This window comes from Oryctolagus cuniculus, chromosome 4, assembly GCF_964237555.1.
Source record: "Oryctolagus cuniculus chromosome 4, mOryCun1.1, whole genome shotgun sequence".
Lineage (NCBI taxonomy): Eukaryota > Metazoa > Chordata > Mammalia > Lagomorpha > Leporidae > Oryctolagus > Oryctolagus cuniculus.
This window is the reverse complement of record NC_091435.1, coordinates 538,555-554,037: the sequence shown is the minus strand read 5'-3', so window position 1 is coordinate 554,037 and position 15,483 is coordinate 538,555. Positions and strand designations below refer to the sequence as shown.

The following is a 15,483-nucleotide window of genomic DNA, read 5'->3' as shown; positions in this document are numbered from 1 at the left end:
CACCAATCGCAGCCCGGCGAGCAGCAGGGGCGGAGCCTCCCCCGGGCCGCTCCTCCTTGACTGCGCGTGCGCGAAAGCGGGAACGCGGGGTCCTCATTGGCGACGCAGCGGGGCGGGCCGACGGCGGGGCGGGCCCACAGTGCGTGACAGTTGTCGCTGGGGGAGGGCGAGCCCTGGCGCGGGGGAGGGAGTGTCAATAGAGCGAAGTCGGCGCCGTGTCTACACCGCCAGCTCCGGGCGACTCGTGAAGACTCCAAGAGGGAGATGGAAGAGGATGAGCAAGAGCAGCGGCGCCGAAAGGTGGAGGCTGGGAGAGCGAAGGTAAACGGCAGCACGCCTCTCCTCCCGCTGCCCCAGCGTGAAGTCTCCGGGGCAGGCTCCGGTGCTTGCCGCCGCCCTCTGCCAGGAGCGGACGCGGTTAGGCGTGGAGCCACCGCCAGGCCTTGCCTTTCCCGCCGTCTCCACTGGAAGTTTTCTCCTGACCGCCGCCATCTTGAATCCGCCGCCCTCTGCGCGGGCCCGCCCCCACTGCGGCTGTAGCCAATCCGCGGCCGGGACGGGAGCGCCTGGCGGGTAGGCGGGGCGAGGCGGGGCTGCGCCTGCGCTCTGGTGTTCTGCCGACCCCGCCCCGTTTCCCGGGAGACGTGATGGCGTTCTCCGGGGCGCTGCGCGCCTTTGGCCTTGTGAGCGGCGCGTGCGGCCCCGGGCGCTCCGCCCACTCGCGGGTTTTTACCTGGGTCAGCCTGGGGCCTGGCCCGGCGCACATTGGCGCTCTCCGTGCGGGTGTCACCTGCGTGAGCGGGACCCGCCTGAGGAAGCGTTCGGGGCTGGTTCTCTCGGTGCGGGGCAGTGACAGGGACCGCAGAACCGGATCCTCACTTGGCTTCCTTTGGCGGGGTGTCCGGACGGCCTGAGGCAGGCTGCTCGCCAGGATGCGAAAATGAGCCGGAGCCCAGAGCTTCCGCATGTGTTCCCCGAGGTCCGCAAGGAGAGCCAGCGTGCTCCTAGGAGCCTGGGAAGTCATGAGTCCAAGGCCTGTGGCGGGGCCGCGTCCGTGCTTCAGAAAGTGAGGGAGGGCACGTGGGGAATAAAGCTGGGGTTGGCTTTGGAGGCAGTGTTCAGCCTTGATGTGGTTTTTTCCAAAAGTAAATGACCCGGTGTCCATGAAATGTGCACTTACGGTCCAAGTTACCATGCGAGGAACACGGGCCCCCTGTTGTTGGACCTCATGCCCTTTGCGTGAGGCGGGGGGTGACCACGTAGGAAAGCTCTCAGAGTTGAGGGGCTGAGCAGAGCTAGGCTGTATCTTCTGACGGACGACATTCTGTGGAGGTCCCTGGTGCTTTGGTGAGCTGTGTCATGAAAAATGGAACATCTGATTCCGTAAAGGAAGATGTTAGATTGACCTGGCTTAATTAATTTTTTGCTATTTTGGTAGCTTGTCTCAGATTCTATGGCTAGGAAGTTTTGGCTGGAATATATATTTCCTCGGTTGGGGGAAAAGGGCAAGAAGGGAGCGATTTAGCTTTTTGTAATTTTGAACCTAAAACATGCCTTGATTAGTCTATCCGGCCTTTAAATAGAGTTAAGGTTAAAAATCCTAATTTTCTCCTAAACCGCTAAGGGTCAGAAAAGCGATTCTGCCAGTCAGCTCTATTGTTTCTTTTGCCTGGATATAGGCATCCTCAATGTCCTCATTACTAGACTCTTTTTAGATAATTCTGAACTTAATGCTGGAGTCGTAGATACTAATGAAGGCAGCGTTTGTGGGAGAGTGATCTTATTGGCCAGGTGTGGCTGCGTGGACCGAGTCAGCGCTAGAGCCTCATGTTCCCCTCGAGTCTGTTGACTTTGTGGTTCTGTTATTTTTTTCTCACTTACCTTTGCCTTTACTACTTCTCCACGTTCTTGCGCAGCTTGCTCACTTCCGACAGAGAAAAACAAAAGGTGACTGTGCGCATTCGAAGAAAAAGACGGCGAAGAGGAAGGGCTCGGCTGTCCATGCGCCTGTCCAGGAGGAGAGCCCGGTAGCCGCTGAGGACAGTGGACTCTTTGGAGTGAGGGACGTGTACAACACATGCTGCGAAACCCCTGACGGGGCGACAGGGGCGTTTGCGGCTGAGGTAGGTTTCCTCAGCGTTGTGTTTTCACAGTTTGCTCTTTTTGTCATTGCTAGTGTAACTTACCAAAAGTAGACTTTGGTCTGCTTTTCCCTTTCAAAGGTGGGAAAGAGAGTTTGTTTTAGTTTACAAAAGGTGAGTAAATTTTAATAATGGTTTTACTGTTTTTAAGTATTTTGTCTTTATTATATGAATTTAAGAAATTTTGAATTGATACCTAAATAAGATAGTGTTAATTTCAGTGGTTGTTTTAGTTAGGGCAAGTTTTATAAGTGTGACTTGTGTTTGGTGTGTTGCGGTTGCGTGGGAGGTTGTCATATGTGGTGTGTGTATCAACCCCTTTAACATGAGTTTCTTTGGACACTTAGAGTACTTCTTCATCTACTCTCATATGTACCGGCCTGTTATCTTTGTCCTTTACCTTCTTACTGAAGGTGATGAGATGGGAAGAGTTGTAGGTGTCATAGAAATGCGGTATTTCTGGAGGAGGCTGGCTGACTGGCTGGCTAAGGCCTTGTGAGCAGCCTGGGTGAGCCCCTGGGGGCAGGTGCAGCAGGTGAGTGGCTGTTGAGGGTGCTGCAGGTACTGTCTCTCATGGCTCCCCTGGCTCTCCAGATCTGCCCTTAGGTGGAATCTCCCTGGGATGGTTTCTCGTGTGGATTATAAGTGAGTTGCCTTGAATCTTGAGTGTCCCTGCTCTGTGCAACAGGGTGGGTGTTGGTTTAGGTCTTTGCTAGGATGAGCTGGAAAATACAAATTTACAGAACTTGGAATAGAATTTTGAGGGCAGAATTTGGCTCAGTCATGATGTGTCTGGCCTGCCTTATTCATAAAAGATTAATTGTCACCAGCATGTAAAACTTGTGATAGTCTCCCTACAAATGTGGAATTTTACTTCTTTTTTTTTTTTTTTTTTTTTTTTTTTTTTTTTTTTTACTTTTTTGACAGGCAGAGTGGACAGTGAGAGAGAGAGAGACAGAGAGAAAGGTCTTCCTTTGCCGTTGGTTCACCCTCCAATGGCCGCCGCGGCCGGCGCACTCCGCTGATCCGATGGCAGGAGCCAGGTGCTTCTCCTGGTCTCCCGTGGGGTGCAGGGCCCAAGGACTTGGGCCATCCTCCACTGCACTCCCGGGCCACAGCAGAGAGCTGGCCTGGAAGAGGGGCAGCCGGGACAGGATCCGGTGCCCCGACCAGGACTAGAACCCGGTGTGCTGGCACCGCAAGGCGGAGGATTAGCCTAGTGAGCTGCGGCGCCAGCCTGGAATTTTACTTCTTTAAAAAATTTTAAGACCTTGCTGTGGTGCTCCCATGGATTCCCTGAGGCCAAGCCTGCTGTGTTGCTGTGGATTCATTCTGAGAGGAGGAGAATGTTGTGGGCAAGAGGCACGGAATCATGACACAGACACCAGGAGGGAGTCAGGTGAAAGCGGGCCAGAGACCAGCAGCCTGCAGACTCGTCTATTTCAGTTGGTGCAGCAGCTTATATAGCTGAGGCAGCCAATCCGGTTAAGGGGTGGTTTATGCCGTAATCAATCACTGCCTGCTGCCAGGCAGGCTCCTTTGCTAGGTGGGTTCCAAAGCCATTTTCTGAGTAACTGATGCTCGCTCCCCAGTGCCATCTTGGCACGGCCTTCTCATTCTACCACATTGCTGTGCTCAGTTCACCAACTCTCAGCTCCCTGTCCTCCCACAGGCCTGAGGTCAGTTTTTACTTGTCAATTGTTGTTCTCTCATTGTTTCTCTCAGAGGAAAGCAGCAGTTCTCAGAAACCATGTCTCAGTGACGCTGAGGAAATGAAAGCTCTGTTAAGGAGCACAGTATTTACTGCTAGTGATTTTTCTTTGTGTGTTTCCAGCCTAGAGTCTTTGAGGAGAAAGTTTCATTTTGTGTTATTAACATTTATTACTTTTTTATTTTATTTTGTTTTTTATTTATTTGAAAGGCAGAGTAACAGAAAGAGAAGGAGAAACAGAGAGAAAAATCTTCCATCTGGTGTTTAACTCCCCAGATGGCCGCAAATGGCTGGGGGTTGGCCAGACTGAAACCAGGAGCCAGGAGCTTCCTCCAGGTCTCCCAAGTGGGGCATGGGCATAGGCACTTGGGCCGTCTTCCACTGCTTTCCCAGGCATGTTTGCAGAGAGCTGGATCAGAAATGGAGCAGCTGGGACTCGAATCGGTGCCCATATGAGATGCTGATGCTGCAGCTGATGCTGTGTAACCTGTTACGCCACAGTACCAGCCCTCAACATTTATCACTTTATTTTAAAAAAAATATTTATTTATTTATTTGAAAGAGTGATATAGAGAGGGAGGAGAGACACACAGATCTTCCATGTGCTAGTTCATTCCCCCAAAGGCCACAATGGCTGGGGCAGGTCTAGGCCAAAGCCAGGAACTCCATCCGGGTCTCTTATGTGGGTGACAGGAATCCAAGCACTTTGACCATCATCCCGGCATATTAGCAGATTACTGGAATGGAGGGGGGCAGCTGAGACGGAAAGGCGCTCTGGTATGGGGTGCTGGTGGTGCAAACAGTGGCTTAACCCACTGTGCTACAACACCAGCACCTCTTACAGTTTTTTTTTTTTTAACTTTCATATAAGAGACACCTTTTTTAAATTTTAAATGAGTATTTTTATCATTTTTACCTTTGATTTTGAAATAATGTCAGAAAAGATGTATGAAAATAGCAGAGTTCCTGGGTACCCTTTGCCAGCTTTCTGAAATGTTAAAGTCTTACTTAATTTTATTATAACTATCAGAATTAGTTTAACAGTGAAACAATGCTATGAGCTAGTAACTGGTAAACTTTCAGATTTTACTCTTTGTTCCACTAATAGCCCTTTTCTGGTTTAGGATGCTGTGTTGCATTTCTGTGTTGTGTGTCCTTTGCTTCCAGTCTGAGTCTGAGACAGATAGTCTCTCAGTCTTTTTTTTTTGCCTTTTTTTTATTAAGGCTTTGGGGGACCAAGCCTTTCTTTTTTTATTTATTTTTATTTATTTATTTTTTTTGACAGGCGGAGTTAGACAGAGAGAGAGAGAGAGAGACAGAGAGAAAGGTCTTCCTTTTCCATTGGTTCACCCCCCAAGTGGCCGCTACGGCCGGCGCGTTGCGGCCCTTGCGCTGCGCTGAACCGAGGCTAGGAGCTAGGTGCTTTCTCCTGGTCTCTCATGCGGGTACGGGGCCCAAGGACCTGGGCCATCCTCCACTGCCTTCCCGGGCCACAGCATTGAGCTGGCTGGGAAGAGGGGCAACCGGGACAGAATCCGGTGCCCCGACCAGGACTAGAACCCGGGGTGCTGACACCGCAGGCGGAGGATTAGCCTAGTGAGCTGCAGCACTGGCCATGCCTTTTTTTTTAAATTTAATAAATGACACGCCGGCACACCGGGCTCACTAGGCTAATCCTCTGCCTTACGGCGCCCTGCACCCTATGGGAGACCAGGAGAAGCACCTGGCTCCTGCCTTTGGATCAGCGGGATGCGCTGGCCGCAACACGCAGGCCACGGCAGCCATTGGAGGGTGAAGCAACAGCAAAAGGAAGACCTTTCTCTCGGTCTCTCTCTCTCACTGTCCACTCTGCCTGTCAAAAAATAAAAAATAAAAATTTATTAAATGACAAGTAGAGAGGAGAGGAACAGACGCACAGAGAGAGCTCCCATTGGATGGTTTACTTCCCAAGTGCATGAAACAGCTGGGGCTGGGCTAGGCCAAAGCCAGGAGCTAAGAACTCAATCCATGTCTCCCAGGTGGGTGGTGGGGACCCAACTACTTTAGCCATCACCATTGACTCCTATGACCCCTAGGGTACACATTAGCAGGAAGCTGCAATCAGAGACGGAGCCAGGACTAAAAAAACCAGATACTCTGATTTGGGATTCTGGTTTTTTAACCACTAAGCCAAGTGGTTGCCACCTCCTTCATCATGATGCTTGTTTTTTTACTTTAAATATTTATTTGAAAGGTAGAGTGACAGGTTGAGGGAAAGGAAGAGACATTTTTCCATCTTCTGCTTCACTTCTCAGATGGCCACAATAGGCAAGACTGGTCCTGGCCAAAGCTGGGAGACAGAAACTCCATCTAGGTCTTTCATGTGGGTGGTGGAGGCCCAAGTATTTGGACATCTTCTGTTGCCTTCCCAAGTACATTAGCAGGAGGCTGGATTGGAAGTAGAGCAGCAGGAACTGGAACCAGCGCTCATACGGGATTCCAGGGTCACAGCAGCAACTTAACCTGCTGTGCTACAACACAGGCCCCAATTTTCTTTTAAAGATTTATTTATTTTTTAAAAAGATTTATTTATTTATTTGAAAGAGTAACTTAAAGGGAGAGTCAGAGAGGGAGGTCTTCCATCTACTTGTTTACTCTTCCAATGCCTGCAGCCGCCTACTTGTTTATTTTTCTAATGCCTGCAGCCGCCAGGCCAAAGCTAGGAGCCAGGAACTCCATTTGGGTCTCTTAAATGTGTGGTAGGAACCAAGAACGTCAGCCATCCCTTGCTGCTTCCTATATTGTGTACTAACAGGTAGCTGGATTGGAAGCTTGGCGCAGCTGGGACTCAGATTGGCAGCTGGGCATGTGGACATCCCAACAGTGGCTTTATCTGTTGTGCCACAATGGCTCAATGCTCCTGTGACACTTTTTAAAAACTAGCTAGTTATTTTGTAGAAATCATGTTAGTTTGGTTTGTGGATATTTCCTCATGATTAAATTCACATCATTTTGGGGCCGGCGCTGTGGCACAGCGGGTTAAAGCCCTGGCCTGAAGTGCTTGCATCCCATATGGGTGCTGGTTCTAGTCCCGGCTGCTCCTCTTCCGATCCAGCTCTCTGCTATGGTCTGGGAAAGTGGTGGAGGATGGTCCACGTCCTTGGGCCCCTGCACCCACGTGGGACACCTGGAAGAAGCTCCTGGCTCCTGGCTTCAGATCAGCGCAGCTCCGGCTGTTGTGGTCATTTGGGGAGTGAACCAGCGCATGGAAGACCTCTCTCTCTGTCTCTACCTCTCTCTGTAACTCTGTCTTACAAATAAATAAAAAATAAATCTTAAAAAAAATAACTAAATAAAAATTCACATCATTTCTTTTGGCAAAGAATGCTGTAGAAGTGATGACGTTTTCTGTTCAGTGCTTTACTTGAGGGCCCCTCGTGGTGATATTTGACACAGCTCTTAACAGACGATGCTAACTTTATGTCTTAATTACGGTTATGCCTGCCAGGTTCCTTCCTGATAGAAAGTTTGGTTTTCCTTTTGTAGTTAACAAACACAATATGTAGACTTAGAATTCTGCAAAAATCTCATTTCTCATCGTATTTTCTTCCATCAGTTTTAGCTTTCATTTCTTGCCTGAATAATTATTACGGTTGTGTTCACCAAGTGATGACTTTTTATTTCTATCATTCTAGCCACATAAATTAATTGGCATGCTACTGTAAGGAAAAGCTATTGCTTCTCTCCAGTTTATTCAGTTATTATACTGTGGTCTCATACTGGACTCAGTGTGGCATTCCTTTTCTTCTGTTGGTTTTACTCCATCATATCAATGTTTATTTTGTTGCTGAAATACATAGATTTGGCCGTTGAGAGCTCCTTTGAGTTGGCTTGTATATCCTTTTAGTGTGCCTCAGTTGTTTTTGAAGACCTCCTTACTTCCTGGAACCAAGATTTTCCAGGTTTATTTTGTCCTTTCCTGGCTGTGGCCTTGGAATCAACCATTTGTTTAAGAAGCTCTGATTCTTTTTTGTGAAGAATGGTGTTAAGAAGACAAGATCTGGCCGGTGCCGTGGCTCACTAGGCTAATCCTCCGCCTGTGGCGCTGGCACCCCGGGTTCTAGTCCCGATCGGGGCACCGGATTCTGTCCCCGTTGCCCCTCTTCCAGGCCAGCTCTCTGCTATGGCCAGGGAGTGCAGTGGAGGATGGCCCAAGCGCTTGGGCCCTGCACCCACATGGGAGACCAGGAGAAGCACCTGGCTCCTGGCTTCGGATCAGTGTGGTGCGCCGGCCGCGGCGGCCATTGGAGGGTGAACCAACGGCAAAAGGAAGACCTTTCTCTCTGTCTCTCTCTCTCTCACTGTCCACTCTGCCTGTCAAAAAGAAAAAAAAAAGACAAAAAAAAAAAAAAAACCAAGATCTGAGTTCTATGTGTGCTTGTCTCAAATGTTAGCACCCACAAGGTCCATTTACTTGGGGTGTCGACAAGTAATCAGTCTCAAGCAACAACTGCTAAAGGAAAGCTCTGTTTAGTTGTGACAAGTAAAGGAGACGGTGGGAAGGTACGGTTTCCTAGAGACACTGCCTCCTGGAGAAGCCGTCTGCCAGAGCTGCTGTAGCGAGGGCTGTGGGAGCAGTAGTGGAAGCAGCAGAGACCTTCCTTCATTGTGTCCCGAGACCTGACCTGGACTGAGCCCTTGCAGCTTGTGTTTGGTGCACGATAAGCTTTTCTGATACATGCTCTCACAAACAAACCAGGCAGTAAATTCTTTGAGATTCCCTGCCTTGTTCTGTTTCTTTTTTTAAATTTTTTAAAAGATTTTTATTTATTTTTATTTATTTTAGAGGTAGAGTTACAGACAGAGAAAGGGAGAGACAGAGAGAAAGGTCTTCCTTCCCTTGGTTCACTCCCCAGATGGCTGCAATGGCTGGAGCTGTGCCGATCTGAAGCCAGGAGCCAGGAGCTTCTTCCAGGTCTCCCGTGCGGGTGCAGGGACCCAGGGGCTTGGGCCATCCTCCACTGCTTTCCCAGGCCATTAGCAGAGAGCTGGACTGGAAGAGGAGCAGCTGGGACCAGAACCGGTGCCCACATGGGATGCCGGTGCTGCAGGCCGAGGATTAACGTACCGCACCGTGGCGCTGGCCCCTGCCTTGTTCTATTTTTTTTTTTTTTTTAATTTTTTTTGACAGGCAGAGTGGACAGTGAGAGAGAGAGACAGAGAGAAAGGTCTTCCTTTGCCGTTGGTTCACCCTCCAATGGCCGCCGCGGCCAGCGCGCTGCGGCCGGCACACCGCGCTGATCCGATGGCAGGAGCCAGGAGCCAGGTGCTTTTCCTGGTCTCCCATGGGGTGCAGGGCCCAAGCACCTGGGCCATCCTCCACTGCACTCCCTGGCCACAGCAGAGGGCTGGCCTGGAAGAGGGGCAACCGGGACAGAATCTGGCGCCCCAACCGGGACTAGAACCCGGTGTGCCGGCGCCGCTAGGCGGAGGATTAGCCTAGTGAGCCGCGGCGCCGGCCGCTGCCTTGTTCTAATACTCCCTTTTTGCAACAGTTCTGCACTCATGGTTATATTGCTGGGGTGTCTTTGTTTCTAAGCTATTTGAATAGACAGAGCTAGTAAATACATATTCACATACGTGTTATCTATTTCTTTGTTTATTTGCATGAATATAAAAGCAATGAGTTTACACTGATACTTTTAATTCTAAGCCAATAACGGAATTCATTTTAGCTTTCCCACTTTTCTTATTTTGAACTCCTTTTAATGATAGAAACATGGCTGTCTTAATAATACTTATTTGGACATTACTTAAATACAAACTAATTTCAAAATTTCTAGCCCACACCCCTGTAAAAAACAAATTTACTAACAAGTAAAATATTTGTGTATAGTTTTTTTGTTTTTTGTCTTTATTTTTAATGTTTATGGGAGTGAGTATTGTAGTGCAATGGAGCTGCTTGTGACACCCACATCCCATATTGAAGTGACTGGGATTGAGTCTTGCCTCTGCCTCTGCCTCCCACCCAGCTTCCTGCTAATGTGCCTGGGAGGTAGGAGATGTTGGCTTAGGTAATGAGTCCCTGCCACCCATGCGGAGACATGAATGGAGTTCCTGATTACCTGGCTTTGCCTGGTGCATCCTAGGCAGACCTCATCCTCATGAGGTCTCAGGCATGTACAGAATGAACCAGTGACAAAAGACCTGTCTCTTTGTCACTTTGCATTTCAAATAAATAAAAAATGAAATAAACATTAAAAAATTGCTCATGTGAAAACAAAATTGTTTAACATATTTACTTGAAAGGCAGAGAGGCGGAAAGAAATGAGCATGAGGACACTTCAGTTCATTGGAGTACTTCGATCCAGTGGTTCACTCCCTAAATGCCTGCAATAGCTGGAACTGGGCCTGGCTGAATCCAGGAGCCAGAAACCTCATCTGGTCTCCATTATAGGTGGTAGGGACTCAAGTCCTTGAGCCATCATCTGATGCTTCTCAGGATATGCATTAGCAGGGAGCTGGTTCTGGGACTTGAACCTGGCACTCCAATATGGAATGTGGACATTCCAAGTGGTGATTTAACCTGCTGTCCTCTCCCATGGAAGTTTAATACCATAGATGTATTTTCATCTGTTTACATCCTACATAAAATTATGTTAAGAATGACTAGACATTTTTAACTGTAAGCTGAAGAAAGCTATTAATGAGAACCTGAACACATGTTTACATAAAAGTGAACTTAAGGGGCATGACAGAAACTTGCTCCAGTTAGCCTCCTGGAGGCTGGAAGTCCAAGACCAGTGCCTCAGCAGGGCTGGTTTCTGCTGAGGCCTCTCCCTGCTCACAAACGGCTGCCTTCACTGTGTTCTCTCCCATGGTGTCTCTTCCTGCTCTTGCAAGTTTGGGGCCCACCCTTATGACCCTGTCTAACCTTAATTACCTCCCAGAGGCCATGTCTCCAGATGCAGTCACAGTGGCTGTGAAGGTACCAGTGAACATCGGTGCAGATATTCAGTCCATGTTAGGCATCCACAGTAGGAGGGCAGGTGTGGTGGTTCTGAAAGTTGTGTTTAGAGAAAGGTATTGAAGTTTGACTTGAGAGGAGGCAGGAACGGGATGAAAGGATCTTTGAGTTTTGAGAGTGTAAGTAAAATAATTACTTTTTTCTTTTAAAGGACAGAATATATTTGCCTGTGGATCAGAATCAGCTTGAAATTAAGAATGCCCAGGCCAGAATAACTGAATTGGAAGCAAAACTTCTGAGTAGGCAAGAAACTATTGATAGACTTGGTCTGGAAGTGAAGGACCTGCAGGATCAACTGGCACAGCGTTCTGGATCTGTTCCTTGCCAGCAGGTTTGTTGTTAACTCACAGATATCTGATTTATTCAGAGAAAATGTTGATTTTTCAAGTAAAATGTGAAGGCTGGGATCACCTTCTGAGTTACATGGTTTGTTTGGGTATGTCTGAGTTTGTACTTTTCCCTCCTCTTGCTAGTAGTGATTATGCCATTTTATTTATTAAAGTTTTTTTTTATTTGACAGTTAGAGTTAGACAGTGAGAGAGAGAGACAGAGAAAAAGGTTTTCCCTCTGTTGGTTCACCCCCAAAATGGGCGCCACGGCTGGTGCTGCGCTGATCCCAAGCCAGGAGCCAGGTGCTTCCTCCTGGTCTCCCACGTGGGTGCAGGGGCCCAAGCACTTGGGCCATCCTCTGCTGCCCTCCCGGGCCACAGCAGAGAGCTGGACCGGAAGAGGAGCAACAGGGACTAGAACCCGGGGCCCATATGGGATGCTGGCGCCGCAGGCGGAGGATTAACAAAGTGAGCCACAGCGCCGGCCTAAAGATTTTTTTTTTTTTTTTTTGACAGGCAGAGTGGACAGTGAGAGAGAGAGACAGAGAGAAAGGTCTTCCTTTGCCGTTGGTTCACCCTCCAATGGCCGCCGCGGCCAGCGCGCTGCGGCCGGTGCACCGCGCTGATCCGATGGCAGGAGCCAGGAGCCAGGTGCTTTTCCTGGTCTCCCATGGGGTGCAGGGCCCAAGCACCTGGGCCATCCTCCACTGCACTCCCTGGCCACAGCAGAGAGCTGGCCTGGAAGAGGGGCAACCGGGACAGAATCCGGCTCCCCGACCGGGACTAGAACCTGGTGTGCCGGCGCCGCTAGGCGGAGGATTAGCCTAGTGAGCCGCGGCGCCGGCCCTAAAGATTTTTTTATTTAGGGGCCGCCTGCAGTGCCGGCATCCCATATGGGCACTGGTTCGAGTCCTGGTTGCTCCACTTCCGATCCAGCTCTCTGTTATGGCCTGGGAAAGCAGTAGAAGATGGCCCAAGTCCTTGGGCCCCTGCACCTGCATGGGAGATCCTTGCTCCTGGCTTTGGATCAGCTCAGCTCCAGCTATTGTGGTCAACTGGGGAGTGAACCAGTGGATGGAAGGCCTCTCTGTCTCTCCTTCTGTCTCTCTGTAACTGTGACTTTCAAATAAATAAATACATAAATAAATAAATCTTTTTTTAAGGATTTATTTATTTAAAAGAGTTATCAAGAGGGTGTGAGACAGGTTCATTCCCTAGATGGCTGGGGTTGGGCCAAGCTGAAGCCAGGAGCCTGGAATTCCATCCTAGTCTCCCTTGTGGGTGGCAGGGTCCCAAAGACTTTGGCCATCTTCTCTTGCTTTTCCAGGTTCGTTAGGAGGGAGGTGGATCAGATGTGGAGCAGCTGGGACTCAAAACTGGTGCTCATATGGGATGCTGGTATGGTAGAAGGCAGCTTAACCTCACTGAGTCATGCCAGCCCCGTGTACTGTCTATTTAAAGATGAGGACAAGATGAAGGTATCTGCTTAATTGAGTAGATCATGAAAGAAACATTAAAGGTGGAGAAACAAGACCACACCCAGCACAATAGTTGGGATTCCGTGGGCTGTCTGTGCTAGGCGTCTGTGTTGGGGGTTCAGGTCCAGCAGGGCTAGTGGGACGTGAATGTGCTGATTCCTGGGAAGGCCCTCTGGACCTGGGTGAAGGTCTGGACATGGGTGACGGTGGTGCATGGCGAGGAGCGCAGTGCCTAGAGTCCTCTACCTGCAGCTCTCATTCCCTTGTTAGTGGGGGAATGGCTGCTGTGCCCATTGCTCTGATTTTCTCAGATTACGGAAGTGTAGTGAATTCTAAATTGGCTGAATGGGTTGATGGGACAGAGGGACCAGTAGTGCAGAACTTTCCCTTGTTGATTTTGGAGTCAGTTATAGTTTGGGTAGGTTTGCCTTTCTCCTCAGCTCAGCTCAGTCTAACACTGAAATAAAATTGCATTTTGTGCCTGCTAGTGGGGGTTGGGCTAGAGGGAGCTGGGCAGACGGGGCAGTAATGAGTCAGATTACTGTGTTGTTAGTGGGCAGACTGGGTCAGATTACTGTGTTGTTAGTGTCACTTCAGAATGCCAGGTGTCTGAAAGGAAGCTCAGAGAGGGGCTTGCGCTGTGGCACAGAGTGAGCTCCCATTGCTTGTGACGCTGGCATCTCATGTTGGAGCACTGGTTTGAATCCCAGCTGTTTTCTTGCACTCCAGCTTCTTGCTGATGTGTTTGAGAAAGGAGCAGAAAATGGCTCAAGTGCTTGGGCCCCTGCCACCCACATAGGACACTTGGGTGGAGTTCCTGGACAGTCCTGGCCTTTGCAGCCATTGGGGATTAAACACTCTCTGTCACTCCTGCTTTCAGATAAATAAAATAAAAAGAGATCTTCCATCCACTGGTTCACTCCCTAAATGACCACAATGGCCAGGGCTAGGCCAGGCCAGAGCCAGGAGCCTGGAACCCTGTCCTGGTCTCCCACATAGGTGGCAGGGTTCCAGCTGCTTGGGCCATCTTCCATTGCTTTCTCAAGCAATGAGAAATTAGCAGTTAGCTAATTAGCAATTAGCTGATTTCTCAGGCAGTTATCAGGGAGCTGGATTGGAAGTGGAGCAGCTGGGACTTGAACCTATGTGCATATGGGATGCTGATGTCACAGGTGGCAGCTTAAATCTGTTCCACAACACCCACTGTCGCTCCCCGTCTTCGTGGAGGAACGACACAGGACCCTGCGCTGTTCTTTCGTCTGCTCGGCCCTCCCCGGGTTTGCTGCTGGTTCTTCCCGGGTTGGCTACCGTCCCTTCCACCTCCGTGGAAGGGCGGTTCCCCCTGCCACCTTCCCCACTTCCGCGGGGGAGCGGCACACCGCCGGCCGGCTCTCTCGGGGGCTGCACAGGTGTTTCCTCAGATGGATGTTCCCCTTAGATGTTCCTGGTGCGTGTTGTCTCTCTCCTCCTTTATAGTCCTCTTCCACCAATCCCAACTCTGCTACCCACAAGCCGAGTACGCTGCTCTCCTCCAATCAGGAGCAGGTCCTACAGTTTATTGATTGAACTGGAGGCAGCTGCGTAGAAGTTGTTTCTCCCTTCTCAGCGCCATATTGTGGGAGAGCAGATGTATAGAATAAGTCTTAATTCCAGTAACAGTCTAGTCCGGGTTGCTCCCCACACCCACCCCCTAAAATAAATTTCAAAAGAAAACAACTCGAGTGATCCATTCCTTTATGGTACAAATGTTCATGTTATTTTCTATTCAGGTATCCATTGCTTGGTAGGATACTAGGCAGTGATATGTATGATAGGGTGATAAATCTTGTTTTTCCTTTGATAATAAAAAGGAATGGAATAATTGCATTTTTATTTGAAGATTGTTTATTTGAAAGGCAGGGTGACAGAGGGAGGCACAGAGATCTTCCATCCACTGATTGACTCCTCAAATGCCTGCAGTAAGCCATGGGGATTCCAGGCTGAAGCCAGGATTCAGGAGTTCTGTCTGGGCATCTACTGCCCACCAAGTGTGGTAGCCGGCAGCTGGATTGGAAGCATTGAATAGTTAGGACTTAACCAGGCAGCCTGATAGGGGATGTGGGCTTCCCAAATGGCAGATTAACCTGCTGCACCGTAATACCAGCCCCTCCATTTTCATTTAGAATAATCATGACTTGTTATGACTTGTTTTTACTCCCCTCTCCCCTTTTTTAAGATTTATTTATTCATTTGAAAGAGTTAGAGAGAGAGAGATTGCATTCTCTGATTCACTCCCCTGATAGGTGTAAGGGTTGGGACTGGGCCAGTCCAAAACCAGGAACTAGGAGCTTCATCCGGGTCTCCTGTGGGTAGTGCAGTCCCAAGCACCTGGACCATCTTCCACTGCCTTTCTTAGGCCACCAGCAGAAAGCTGGATCAGAGTGGAGCAGCTGGACATGAACCTGTGCCTGTATGGGATAACGGCATTGCAGGCGGCCGCTTGATCTGCTGTGCCACGATGCCAGCCCAGCTTGTGGTCTTCTTTTATTGTAGTATTGTTACAGGGAAAACTGCAAAGAAGATGATGACCTGGGTTCTTCTCTCACATAGAGGAAGAATTTCCATGCAGACAAGGCAGTGAGCAAAGCAAGATTTATTTAAGTCAGAAACCTTCTACCGCAGCAGCCACGGAGGGGGCTCCAAGAGAGGAGTAGCCCTTGTTTTTACTTTCTATTTGTGTTTTAGACTTGGTTGAGTGTATTCTACACATACCATTTAGTCTTTTTTTTTTTTTTTTGTAAGATTTATTTATTTATTTGAAAGTCATGGGGCCGGCACT

The 15,483-nt window shown here is 49.2% G+C and overlaps 1 protein-coding gene across 4 annotated transcripts in view; it reads left to right on the top strand.

The window, feature by feature from the left end:
* The first annotated feature begins 57 nt into the window (after window positions 1–57).
* PCNT (pericentrin) overlaps window positions 58–15,483 on the top strand; it is a 161,576-nt gene continuing 146,150 nt past the window's right edge. For 2 of the 4 annotated variants that reach the window (XM_008267246.4, XM_008267245.4), the window contains exons 1-3: window positions 58–321; window positions 1,917–2,123; window positions 11,010–11,189. In XM_008267246.4, coding sequence (XP_008265468.2) covers window positions 265–321; window positions 1,917–2,123; window positions 11,010–11,189 — 444 coding nt within the window. In that variant the 5' untranslated portion in view covers window positions 58–264. Of the gene's footprint in view, window positions 322–848; window positions 1,067–1,916; window positions 2,124–11,009; window positions 11,190–15,483 lie in introns of those variants that run through there. The other 2 variants (XM_070071719.1, XM_070071720.1) reach the window with 2 other exon arrangements.